At 35.7% G+C, this 14025-nt stretch overlaps 1 protein-coding gene across 1 annotated transcript in view; it reads left to right on the top strand.

The window, feature by feature from the left end:
* LOC144444977 (glycine receptor subunit alpha-2-like) overlaps positions 1 to 5190 on the top strand; it is a 16868-nt gene extending 11678 nt beyond the window's left edge. The window contains exons 6-9 of the mRNA XM_078134527.1: positions 1318 to 1452; positions 1874 to 2103; positions 2953 to 3105; positions 3782 to 5190. Of these exons, the coding sequence (XP_077990653.1) occupies positions 1318 to 1452; positions 1874 to 2103; positions 2953 to 3105; positions 3782 to 4024 (761 nt within the window). The 3' untranslated portion in view covers positions 4025 to 5190. The remainder of the gene's footprint in view (positions 1 to 1317; positions 1453 to 1873; positions 2104 to 2952; positions 3106 to 3781) is intronic.
* Positions 5191 to 14025: the final 8835 nt, after the last annotated feature.

Here is a 14025-nt window from a genome sequence, read left to right as displayed (position 1 = left end):
TTGATATATTTAACAATATTATGGGTACTGCCACACAAATGCATTTACCCACAGGTGATTCAACACTGTTCATAGTGTACTATATTGCAATCAAAGTCATTTTATCTAATAAAAACAGTTTTTACTAAATTGCAGCTTTAAGCTAAATAGTTTAAACAATAATGTCGATAAAACGTTTTTTTTTTTTTTTAAAGAAAACGAACAATTCAACTAATTAAATCTTACATAATGGAAATTTTAAATCGTTTAATATACAGAGTAGGCAGACAAATTAATTAAAAATAGTCATGAAAAATAAATTACAGTAGTGGAGCCTTGAATCGGGTAAAACATAATACAACTGCCGACATCAGACCATGGACGAATGGAACCTGTTACAACAGGGACAGTAAACTACTGAATTGGATTAATAACACTTGGCACAGCATGTTGGAAGTACGGAGACTTGTATTACATTAAATCATTTGATAAGGACAGCTGTATGGCCACTTTACATATTAGCTCATGTTCACAAACAAATGTGAAGTTCCCCTGGCACTTCATGTACACATTAAGAGGCCATAAAACTGTTCTTATCAAACCATGGTGTGTAATACAAATCTCTGTTGTTCCAACATGCTGAGTCAAGTGTTAATTAGTCCAATTCAATTGTTTATTTTCACTCTTCGTAAAAAGGTTCCGTTTGTCCACAGTCTGATGTCGACAGTTGTACTGCAGTTGTGACGTTTGACTTTTACAAGTTACAACGTAGTACCAAGCAATTATTGTTGTTATGGCAACCAATCGAGTCCCCAAAAGGGTGAATAATGAGTGAATTAAATTTGAAATATTTTTTTTTGTCACTTATTTTCTCTAATGCAGTAACTAATTGATATTCAACCCCTTACGTAATTAATTGGGGGTTTGTATTCTATAATTGCATTATTGTGATGGGCCAATAGGTCGCCTTCACCATCTGCACTTTCCCCTGATATACTGCCAAGTTAATTAGTAAGTTTCAAAGCTAAATGATAAGCATTCAATATTTCCAAAGTTAATGAGATGAAAATATAGCATTTTATTAAACTTCATTTTTTTTTGTGTTTAGAGAAGAGGTACTTAATTTTAACAGGAAAGGACAGATCTAGAGGAAACTACAGAGTTTGCTCCTAGGCACAACGCTGACGTTGTGCTGAACAAGCGGGTTGGAAGGTGACATTCGCTTAAATTCTAATGTGAACAACAACAAAACACAGACGTCATTTTAATACAGAAGCAGATACACATAGTGATTAAAACCAACATTTTTACAATTGTGATACACTCTATTTTATATAGTGGCATATCACCAAACTGAACTGGTATTAGTGTGGGATGACAACGCCGTCACTTTGAGGGATAGTTTGCATGTACCAACATTCCATGTAAGCCCTCCTATTCTACAATCATGCGAAAGCTCAGAATTTCACAAGGGTGAGTGATCGTGTAATGTTTTTCCCGCTTTAAAATACTAGACGACCAAAATCACCGTTTTTAACAGCTCGCTTTAATTTTCCACTGAAATAAAAGAGCTAATTGTTATTAATAAATTCATGTCAAAATGTTTATTCAAAAAGATGAGAAAATTTTACCAAAGTACCATGTTTATCGTGTACTACATCAAATTCCCGCTCAAAAAATAATTCGATCAAAAGCAAAGTTTTACTGCAAACTTTTAAGTCAGATATTAATTCAAAAATAGAAACATTCCTAAAAGTGGAATTATATCATTTTTTCACAATATTGTAGATATGAAATTGGTTTGCTGTTGTCATGACGAATTGGTGCAGCATCGATAGCTTCAACTATTTGGTAATATTGGTTTAATGTGATATTTTATTCTCTCGTGTTGTAGATGAGTATTCGTGTCTTGAGGTAGTTTTTCAACTTGAGCGTTCGATGGTCCAAACTTTGCTTCAGATCTACCTAACAAGTACTTTGGTTGTCTTCTTGTCTTGGATATCATTCTGGATAAATCCGCGTTCAGAACCTGCCAGGGTTACCATAGGGATGACGTCAATACTAACACTGAGTACGGAAATAACGGGTGTCCAGAACTCAATACCAGGGGGCTCCAACGCTTCAGTGAGTAAATCGATTTACCTTCAGAAATTATTTATACAAAGAAATGAAAAGAAAACAACGCAAACGTGACAGGACATACGAGTCGCTTGATACACAACGAGCAATTTGGAAATTACATGCTAAAATTAAAGTACATGCGAAGCACAAACACCACGTGACGTCATTATTATACAGGTACCTCTAGCCCTGTCAAATATGTGACACGTCTATCAGTGGTATCGTAAGAAAAGGTTATGAACATTCTGGATCTGGTAATTCACGTATATAATTAATATATATATAACTCGGTGAGTATCAATCTGCTAAGACAGTGCTCTATACCGCAGTGGCATATATATATATATAAATATATATATATATATATATATATATATATATATATATATATATATATATATATATATATATATATATATAGTTTTGGTGGTTCTGGAACTCTTTCTTGGTTGTAACTCGGAGTTTCACGCATAGTGCGATCATCAGACAATGTCTGATGATCGCAGACAATGTCTGATGATCGCACTATGCGTGAAACTCCGAGTTACAACCAAGAAAGAGTTCCAGAACCACCAAAACTATTGCGCTCTGCCACTGCGGTATAGAGCACTGTCTTAGAAGATTGATACTCACCGAGTTATATATATATATATATATATATATATATATATATATATATATATATATATATATATATATATATATATATATATATATAAATATATACAAAAACTTGTGTGTGTGTGTGTGTGTTTGTGTGTGTGTTGTTGTCAAGATAGTCGTTTACTTAATTGCTCGCTGTTTTATTTCTTTGCTATCTATCCATAATCTACTGATCTCTTTATTTTCCAGGCCATAGATGTATGGTTGGCAATTTGTCTCGTATTCGTATTTGCTGTTCTTATTGAGTTTGCTGCCGTAAGCTATGGTCATACCAAACTATCAAAACGTCGAATGACACGAGACTCGCAACACAATACGGCCAATTCTAAGGTAGATGATAAGGTGAGGCTGTATTCCTAGATTTGTGTCTATAGTGTTAACACATTTGAATTTTTCTAGATCAAAGGGAAGATTACATTGTCCACAGCCAATATACTGGAAAATGTAGTATCTCGTTATTTGCAAGATAGTCTCATATTTTGATGATGGAACCAGAACCGTATGAAGTTGAATATAAATTAACATGCATATGTTCACATAAGTGTAATAAAACAAAGCCCAAATACAGGCGTTTACACCGTCAGATCGGGATCTTGTCTGCCCTCCTCATATCTAACAGATTACCTTTCACAATCCGCAGTGAAGGTCAAACGCTTGAATGGGGAATAGTACACAACGATATATTGTACACTTATCGACTGGCACTATAGTACCCCGAGGGTGACTTTAGCAAACCTTATCATTTTTTCCATAGTCACAGCAAATTCCCGATAAGACCTGAATATTGCCCTAGGGAAAATATAACGCGATTAGTTCTCCTATATGCAAATTAGAGTCACTATGCGTCAGGTCAATAGGCCATACCGCGTGATACGATCTGCGAGAATCATTGAAGCTGCGTGAAAATGATGTGTCACGTCCATTGTCATGATAATAACTTATAATATAGTTTTCTTTCCTTTGCTGAATATCAAAATATTTTATTTATCTTACATGAAACTGTGTTGCTATGCAACAGAAATACGGTTCCGACAAAAGTGGACAGGTTATAGTGGAAATGGAAGCAGTCACATCGAATCCTCAAGATAGACCTTCAACAAGTGACTCGTATGTACATTACCGTCCTGGTTGTTGTGAACGGTTTCGGAATAATTTTAAAGTTGAAGAACCTGCCGACATGGACCATTGTTGTAGGATACTTTTTCCACTAGCATTCCTAATATTTAACATTGCCTATTGGTGTTCGTACTTGCTCCTATAAATTTCAGGCACAAATTCTGATGTTGAAAGACTGTACTATTTAAAGGCAAAATTTTTCGCCATAGTGTACTGCCATACGTGTGTAGTTGGACATAGACAACTGGGTGAACGGACCAGGCATAGACGGTGGAGGTTCTATGAACCAGGTGGCCATTCCAACACAAATGTTGGAGATTAGGAAGTCAGCTTGTTATTCCAAGAAAGAAAAGACCAACAGGTTGTAAGCTATATACCGATAAATCATTGAGATTAATGTCAATTGGTAGTTCATTTCCACCAAAAGTGTGTTTGGAAAAGCTTACGTCACGGTGGACGAATTAACTGTCGTACTGACATTTCTATCACCAACCAACATTAGAAGTGTGATAATTGGGACATTGGAAATAATGACACGTGCATGTGCTGATATATTGATATATAGCACCATCGTGAGCATGCGCAAGACAGTTCCATGGATTGACTAGAAACATGTACACTTTTCAGGTTGCTTGCATCGTCGTAAATTTAATTGCTAGCCTCTTTACGGCGGCGCGTGACAACCCCCCCCCCCACACACACACACACACACGCAGAGATCTAGATGCGTAAGTTGAAAAATTATACTCTTCCTTTCGAGACTGATTGCTTGGAGCGTTATCCATAAATCAATGATCTATTAAATATTTATTGGGAAAAAACATCGACTTCACACTAATTAGTTTTTTATGATTGGCTTGATATTATCCAAAGGTTATGTGCACGTTTACGAGCTTGAGTAGGCATGTTGAAAATTGTATATGAGGGCGCACGTTCACTTGCACGATTTACATGAAAACTAATTCAGAACACGATCTTACATTGGAGGAGGGAGGGGGCATGGAAAATTGCAAGTGGGCTATTACAGAATAAATTTACTATTCTAGCATACAAATTTGCATTGTATTTCATCTATTTCAAATATAGTAGGCAATATTTTTTTCTACTTCAAAGACATTCAATTCATAACTTCATCCTATGCTATCGACATCTATATGTGGTTGTAATAATACCTAACATTTATACTGTGTCATTGACTCATTGGTGAATATTGGCCTTCATGGGTTTTTTTAATTACATTAAAGTTCTTTATTGAGAAAGATATAATATACAATACAAGATATATAGATCAATTGATGAACATCCCAACAAATAATCAGTTTTGGGATATTTTTTTTTTATTATATTGAAAAGAGATTTGTTTGTAAATTTACAGTTGGTTGTGGTAAATTTCGAATCATATGGAAAAAATCCTTATTTTGGTCCAACTACTCAATCACATTGAATCAGATCTAGTTACTGGTATCTAGATATGACAAAATTGGGATTCTAATTATTATATTTTTTTCGAATAAAAAAAAAATCATACGTGTACAACTATAAAATGACAACAAAATACATTTTATCAGACGTGGAAATGAGGACAATAACGTTGTTGACAAAAACAACTAATCGAGTTTGACCTCACTCAATGAAGAAAAAACGACAAATTTACAACCAAAAAATTGGTATTTACGACGGAGTGACATGTTTTATGCCCATAAAATATTGAAAAAACATTAGTTTCGATTACTAGGAATAATTTCACTTCGCATACATATACAATAATATAATGTATACAATACTCTTTTGAGAGAAGGAAAAACGTTGTTTTTAATTTGTTTTGGGAAAAAGTCATCTATAAGTCCGAAGGGGCTGGGCATGCGCAGATGTATATCTTTCGTATATTTATTGTAATTTACTGCATGTCAATATAATAAACTACTACACTGTACTGTACTTTACTGTACTGTACTGTACTGTACTTTACTGTACTGTACTGTACTGTACTGTACTGTACTGTACTGTACTGCGCTGTACTGTACTGTACTGCACTGCACTGTACTACACTGTACTGTACTGTACCGCACTGCACTGCACTGCACCGTACCGTACCGTACTGCACTGCACTGTACTGTACTGTACTGTACTGTACTGTACTGTACTGTACTGCACTGCACCGTACCGTACTGTACTGTACTGTACTGTACTGCACTGCACTATACTGTACTTCACTGCACTATACTGTACTGTACTACGCTTCGTGCATACTCAACCGTATCTATCAGTAACGCATTTTTTCTCTTTATAAGTCAATTAGTGTATATATATTATACCACAGACAAGTGCCACATATATAGTGCTTTGTACACCGACTTTAGCCGAAAATGGTGCTTTGATTTAGTTACAGACAGACGGGATGGCGGGGAATGATATATTACTACAGTCTATTTAATGTATTGTAATTTTTACTTGTATTACTAAATAAAATATTTATACCTATGCATTATAAGGCAATCCAGTTTTTTTTCGTATTGTTTTGACTTACAGGAAAACTTACTATTGTTCTTTTTGTTATCAATAGTTTATCATGTATGATGTAATTAATTAATTTAATTTAATAATTTGTCAACATTCCACTTTATGAATTGGCACCTTTAGCTGGTCAGAATTAAACGAGAGACGTCGCTTCCGGTACTTTAATAGTTCGCCCCGACACTAGCGATATTAAACTATGTCTATGCGAACAACATTGCAAGTCCGATATACACAGTCAAGTTCTGGGCTAGTTCTAGTCTCGCTGCCAGACTCGTGACTATCGTCCCTAATCTGTGTATGTATATATGCCCATCGGCTTAGCTGCTCGCGGCTTCGCCGCTCAGGGCGCACTTCGTTCGCCTTACAAAGCTAAGGGACGATAGTCACGAGTCTGGTAGCGAGACTCGGCTAGTTCTAGCTGGTCAAATTTGCTACGCGTAATTAAGTTTCAGTAAAAACCTTGAAAGTTTAATTGGTTTGCCATTTTTTAAATAGTATTTCCGTTTTTATTGTCTACTATATTGCCTTTATACTTACAAGAATTTTCAGAATTCAGTTCAAAACTTTTTGCCGTATACGTATCAGTTTCTTTCTAGTATCTTCAATATCGGGTTTGCGCAGCGCCCTCAACTGTTTGCATTGATAGTAAACTACATGACTGTTAGAACATTCAATATCCTTGATGTGTATTTTACTACTTTATATTATTCGTCTTGCGGATTTGTGTCCTTGAAATTTTACTTCATATACTTTCAAGCATTTGATCAGGTACAGGTACGTACTCGAGCGATGTTTTATCGCCCTCAACGTTGGAACTGACTTTCGTGGCATGTCATACCTATCAACTGAGGAATCGACCGTCGTTTATAAGATTTACCGACTTGTCAGCTTCTCAGATTCGCTCGTTTTTAAACTGTTATCCTCTGATAATGGGTGTAGGAGTATCAAAACGACATCAGAACGTTTTAGAAAGATCTTTTATCCATCTGCGATTCTCATTTTAAACCCGTCCTCTCCAGGATCTTTTACCATTCGTCACGTTCTAGATTCATATTATTTGTCTCTGTACTCATTTTAGTCGTTGTATTACTGTGTGTGAAGTATAATTACCTCCATTTTATCTCTTTCATATTTCACTTGTATTGCCTTTTCAATGTTTCATTCAATTGTTGATTTCTTTCCAATCTTTAGTTTTCAATTTTATTCACCTCTTTATGAGAGCACGCGAAAAGCCAATTTGTAAAGCATTATTGTGCAAATGGCAATGGAGTATAATATTTTCGTTATTACACTTAGAGTTCGCTGACCAACGCCAGCAACTTTCCTGTCGAGTCAGTCTACAATATATTTCAGTGATTTGTACGTTCGGGTGGCCTGCAACTATAAGATGATGCCTGGTTCTATCTGATTCCGAGCATCGAAAACAAAAAATGCAGTGGGTACGGGAGTTGATCAGTAACCAACTACCTAATAATTTAGGAGAAAATGAGGAGGTTTGGTATTTGGTGAGAGCTTTACAATAAAATTTAGTCAACTGCAATGAACTGGGCACAATTACGTCTTTTATCGACGTCCGCACTATCGGAAAAAAACAGCACCAATGCACAATTGATCGAGCAATAGAAAACACTTTATGTTACGTTGATAGACATAAACACGTGTTTCGTGTCGTCGCAATTTGAGTTACCTAAAATATTGGCTGTTTGGACCTTTACTGTGTGCTGTGGTCATGTGTATCTGTGATATCTGTGTTGTGTACAAATTTGTGTTAGTTTGATAGTGTGATAAGGAGAAGATTCTCGGCAACTTCAAAGCCTTTTCCTACTCCACCATCGATACACATAACGATGTTCGGATCACGACCAATTATATTCCACAGCAATTTGGTTGTAAAAGACGTATTCTACCCTGTAGCGCCATACTTTATATCATAGCCGGGTTTCTATGAACTACACTAAGTAGGCAGTTAATCAGTTTGATGAAGTACAGTCACACTTAAAAGCATATGCCATAATTTATAGTTACATGTAATATCTGACCTTCCTGGTTGAATATTTCACTCATAAATTCAGCTACCTTAAAACAATGGCGCTAAATGTATTTCCTGGCAGGATATAGAGAAGTCTTTTGTTTCAGTTCATTCATGGCTGTGTCCGATACTTGACAATTTTTGTTCGACTTTGTCACAGCCCTCACTGGCTTCGCTGAATTGTCTGTTTTGCCATTTAATACTTGTACCAAGCACCTAGTCAAATCCCCTACTATGGTGATCCGTCGTCGGTTTATTCACCTTCCATATACAGTCTTCATTTCATTACACAGCACTGTTCTCCCAAAGAAACTTGTCGCAGAATGTACAAACCAACACACATCGGACAAAAAACAACTAGAAAAATTCCGACTTGCTCAAAAAAAGTTACACAAATTCAAGATGTTACTTCAACAAAGAAAGACACGTGTGTAATACCTAAGACTCGACGCAACGAACTGGCCAGTTCTTTCAGGATGTTTAGTTGTTAGTCTTGTAATATACGTATTACCAATGAATGACCTTTTATACACGGGCATTGGACTAACTGATCAGTCAAAGCTTGGATCATATACCTTCCACCCACATCCTGTGCGTGGAGGGTCTTTACTTGGATGTATTACTGATATATCAATGGTCAAAAGTAAATGTAAAGCAGACAGCTTACATAGCTACAATGATAAAATAGTAACACTGAAGTAAAGTACTTTCTCTATGTGCTACACTCGTTTATAGCATTCATATCAAGTAAGAAAGTATACTGTTTCAAATGGTTTATTTACAAGCCTAGTATGTGGCCTTTCTAATGTAGTCAATTAGCAAATGAAACAGTATACTTTTACACTTGATTGTGGTACATACAGAAAACACTTTACTTTGGAGTTATGGGTTGTACTTGATATGGATGCTATACGCGATTGTGGTACATACAGCAAATGCTTTACTGTGGTGTTATGGGTTGTGTTGTAGACTGTAAGAGAGTCTGTGTTCTTGTCTTTCATTACATTTTTGTTTAAATCATTGACTCCATTCGTACAGTGAGCAGACATTATTTAAAATTATGAAGACCAAACCATGTAAAATGAGCAGTCTTGAAATAATATAAACATATCTTTAATTTGCAAATAACAATTATGTAGTTACTTCCTGTTGAAACGAATTTGAAATTTATTAATCAACATATTTTTTGTTTTCTTGCATGCCAGAGTATTTATTTTTCGCTCTCACAGAAATGTGACAGTCTGTGTTTGTGGTAATTATTATTTTTATCATTTTACAAGACTAGCTCTAGAGAACAAAACAAATCTTACAGCATTTACGTTATTGGCTCGTCAATGTAATATAGGTCTTTTACATTGAATTTTGCCGTTAAGGGGATTCTGGTGATTTTATGACAAGCCTGTAACTTTATATTCTTTGGTTGTGTTTGGTCCATATTGAAATGAAATAATAGCAATCTATAGTTTCTAGCTAATAAAAGTTGTAATCCAGCTACTAAATGTGGTTAACACATGTTAAGCAACTGATCATAATTCTCATTTGCGCAATTTATGTGTGCTATAAAATGACATAATTATATGTAGCAATAAATTCGACACATGACATACGTTACCATATGTTCCAAAACGGCAAGCGTCTTTGTGAATATTAATGCAACACACTGTGTCGACTCAGATAAACTATTAGCTTTGCTATTTCGTGATCCCTTTTGCTATGTGTATCAATTCTCATGGCTCTTTTTGGTATCATGATGGCGAAGTAAATATTGTGTGAAAATCTTAATGATACTTTAATCATCAAATATTCTGAATTTTCTGGCTTTTAAACCAATATTTTAAAATTAATCATTTAATAAGCAATTGTTGAACGATTACTGTCTAAAATGAGGCTTGTATTTTGCTGAAAAATGACGGACGAACTTGTCTTCAACAATTTTGGCGGCAGCGGGAAAAGCGTGGTACTGTCGAGCGGGAGTTAATAATAAATTGACTCTGATAGCTTTTTTCATTGTATGAATAGACATTTATTTCAGTTGTAAGCTTATGGTTAATATACTTCAATCAGTAAAATGATTGCAACATAAGTGTAAAATTCACTGTTTGGTTGCTATAAATGTAAATACAATCTATGGTTGTTAGAAATAACAACACTCACTTCTAAAACGTTGGCTGTGTTCCAAAAAACACAACTTGTTTCTGAGTAACATGACATAGCCATGAGTAATACATGGGATGTTGTTAAGTTGTTTGTCTACTGCCGTGACCTGACCTGCTACTAAACTATCGTCTGCGTTATTCGGACAATGTCTTTTAGGTCACTGGAAAGATGCGAACTTCTTTCCAGTATTGGCACGGTCAAAGGTCAACTCATGATCGAAATAACAAAGTGTAAATCGATCTCGTCGGGTAAAGGTCACAGACTCTTTTATATGACAATGTCACAGTCGTTCAATCCAAATTGATGCTATATGAATATGCACTTGAAAAAAACAGACAATATAGTGTTCATTGATTGGCAAACTTGTCCTTGAATCATACAAATATGACTTCCGATCCGATTGTCAACACCGGAATACAATGTTTCACAGGACGCGTAACAATCATATAAACAAACTGCAGTAAACATTGATAGTATCATAGCTGCAAAGTACAAAATTCTTTGTTAAAGCAAACAGAATAGCTGCCATGCACAAACATGTTTATTTATAGTAATACATTTTATACTATTTCAGCCGCTTGAATGTAAATGAATACTAGTGCTGTTATATACCACAGTCACAATAATTTGATATATGTATACCAATGTGACAAATAATTGTAAAAGAATTCAGGAAAATATTCGACATCGTGCAATTGTTTCATTATAACTATCAAAAGTCATTATCAAATTGTCGTATACATGGCATATAAACTATGAATAATGTTTAATTAATTAACCATATCGCAATCGAGGTACAGTACAGAGCCTCGGATTCAGTCTCTAATTTACATACATATCCTAAGTGGTAATTATCTTTGTAATATCATATTTCAACACTAGACATGCAATCAGCTATGAATCCATGAGTATACTTCTGTCTAATATAATGTGAAGTAAATTCTGGATTGGAAGAGTCTGTGTTACAGTGTGAGGCCTGTAATCGTCTCATTAGAAACTGCACATTTTCGTAAAGCTAAGGTGACATCGGTTTAGCAGTCATTGCTCCGTACAATCTGGGAGTGTTGTAAATGACCCATGCGTAGTGTTGGCGCGTAAACTGTTGACGATAGCGCTCTCTTTCCGGCGGGAAATGTTCCCGCCAACTTCATGATGAAATTAGAAATGGCAGTACATGACCGATTCAGTTGTCAGCTGTGTTTGAATACTGGCACGCATGTAATTGTCCCATATACAGTCAGATCGGATGGCTCTATTGTACGTACAAGACTTCTTGTCTAAAATCACCTGCAGTTTCTTATATCTCAGCTTCATTTTTCTGAATGTCTGTGTCCTACACAGCTGGTAAATGTGACTTTCGATAAATTTGTAGACGGATTGTTCCAATCGCTCACATTCAAACGTGACGGCTAATTCAAGGAGAGCTGCCCAATTGTCTTTTGTGACATGACGACTCAAATTTGTCATGAATGTTGACGAAAGCTGAAGAAAGTCCGCCGCTAGCAGAAATTCCAAAACTGTATAATTATTACACGAGAAATTCTTCTTGTATACAAAGTCGAGGAACGTTGTGAAAGCATTGGAAGTTGGCGTACGGCCGGAAAATTCTATATCCTTTGTTTCTCCCTCTGTAAAGCCTTCGAACGAAAACAACGCTTTGAAATACTCACTGTTTTCGCATAGCAGCTCTCTGTGGGTACGGTAGCAGGTATTTCCAACATAAACTCTCGTATCTGGAGTTTTTTGACCCTCTTCATTGATGTAAGAGTAGCGCTTAGTTAAGTACTCTTCTTCTAGAGTTTGTGAACCATCTCGACACTTTCGACAAGGAGTCCATTTCTGCGATTTCTTCCGCAGTAACTGGCATAATTTTGCTTTCGACATCATATTGTAGCTGGATATCTTTAACGTATACGTGTACGCACCAACCGACGAATACTCATTCAATATGCGACTCCGGTTTGTATGTATATATAGCCCTCAAAATTAGGTCGAGTTATGAATTCTAAAAACTCTGGTCAGGCTGTGTGTTCAGTTCTAGTAACAGTGCTAGCGAAGTTCTGTTTACCGTGGCTTAAATATCCCCTTCCAAGGATGTAGAACTCAATGAATGAGTAATCTCGGGTCAAGGTCAGAACGCCGCCACACGACGTGAACTGACAGGCTGAGTTCATGGCTGTAAATAACATTAATATATCGAAGTGGGTCGCGCTGTGAGCAGTAACCTGTCTCGGTCATGGTTGTTAATCAGTTCTATTTTAAATTAGTGAAAAAAAATCGATCGTAAGTTTCCTTCAACCTTGCATTTTGACTATCAAAGATATAACTAATGTGTGTGCCCTACTAAAGTATCAGAATTACTCACATTAAATTGAGACGTCGGATATGCCGTCATAGGGGTCTATAACCGACGTCGTTCAAAGTACTTATCATCAGACTCAAGTATACCCGCAACTGCGAATGCTTTGCTTCTCCCGCGTTCAAATAATTTGATCAATGTAATGTCCTTTATGTAATATTTGTGAAAATTAAAAATTATTGGATACATTGGGGCCCTAGCCACGCGGTGGTGAAGTAAATACACAACAGACACAATTACAAATACTGGCAATACAAGCTTTGTGGTTCGGTGTGATATGTATATGGTGATATATCCGCAAATAACACAGCATGTGCGTTATTGAAGTACGTGAGAAATGATTTATTGTGCGGTGTTTCCGAATATTTACTCGTTATCTGGACAATGATCTGCCAGTACATGGCTTTTCCCCGTCACCCATATTCTTCTCTTACCATATTACGCTTCCTGTTTTCGTCGAACATGTTGTATTGCGCCGAAGTCAATGCACAATAGATTGCACTACTTCACAAAAGTGTTTACGTTTTACATTCTAATCGTTCGTTTATCAATCGGCTGCTCAGTCTTGGGTGAACGACACTTTGAGTAACCTATTGGTATATTGTTGCGGTTGTTTTGTTTTGAAGCTAAATGTTTATTTGTTATGGGTAGTTGTGATTGTTTATCAAGTTCAATAAATATAAAGTACAGAATCCAAATCAGACAACAAAGACATGTTATTGTATTTCTTCGATGTCAACAATTTTTTCCCGCCTAAAATATTCTAAATGAAGGGCACATATTTTTCTGTAAAATGTACATATGTATCAAATATTACTTAAGGTCATAATTATTTAAGACTCAAACCGTAGAAACTATTATCAAGATTTAATTGGAATTACATTTTTTAGATATTGACCACATTTATTGGAGAATGCATAAACTAAATTGATTCTAATGAGTATTTTATAGGTATATGTATGTGGTTGGTCATCAGCACACATCAATCGAAGAAAGAATAAAACTCATTTTATTAATGATGAAGAAGTTTATAAATTTCACCATCGCAACGAGCAATGATCAAAGTTTATGTTTTATGAGACAT

This window comes from Glandiceps talaboti, chromosome 13, assembly GCF_964340395.1.
Source record: "Glandiceps talaboti chromosome 13, keGlaTala1.1, whole genome shotgun sequence".
In the NCBI taxonomy this organism is placed as follows: domain Eukaryota; kingdom Metazoa; phylum Hemichordata; class Enteropneusta; family Spengelidae; genus Glandiceps; species Glandiceps talaboti.
This window is presented reverse-complemented; position numbering and strand designations above follow the sequence as displayed.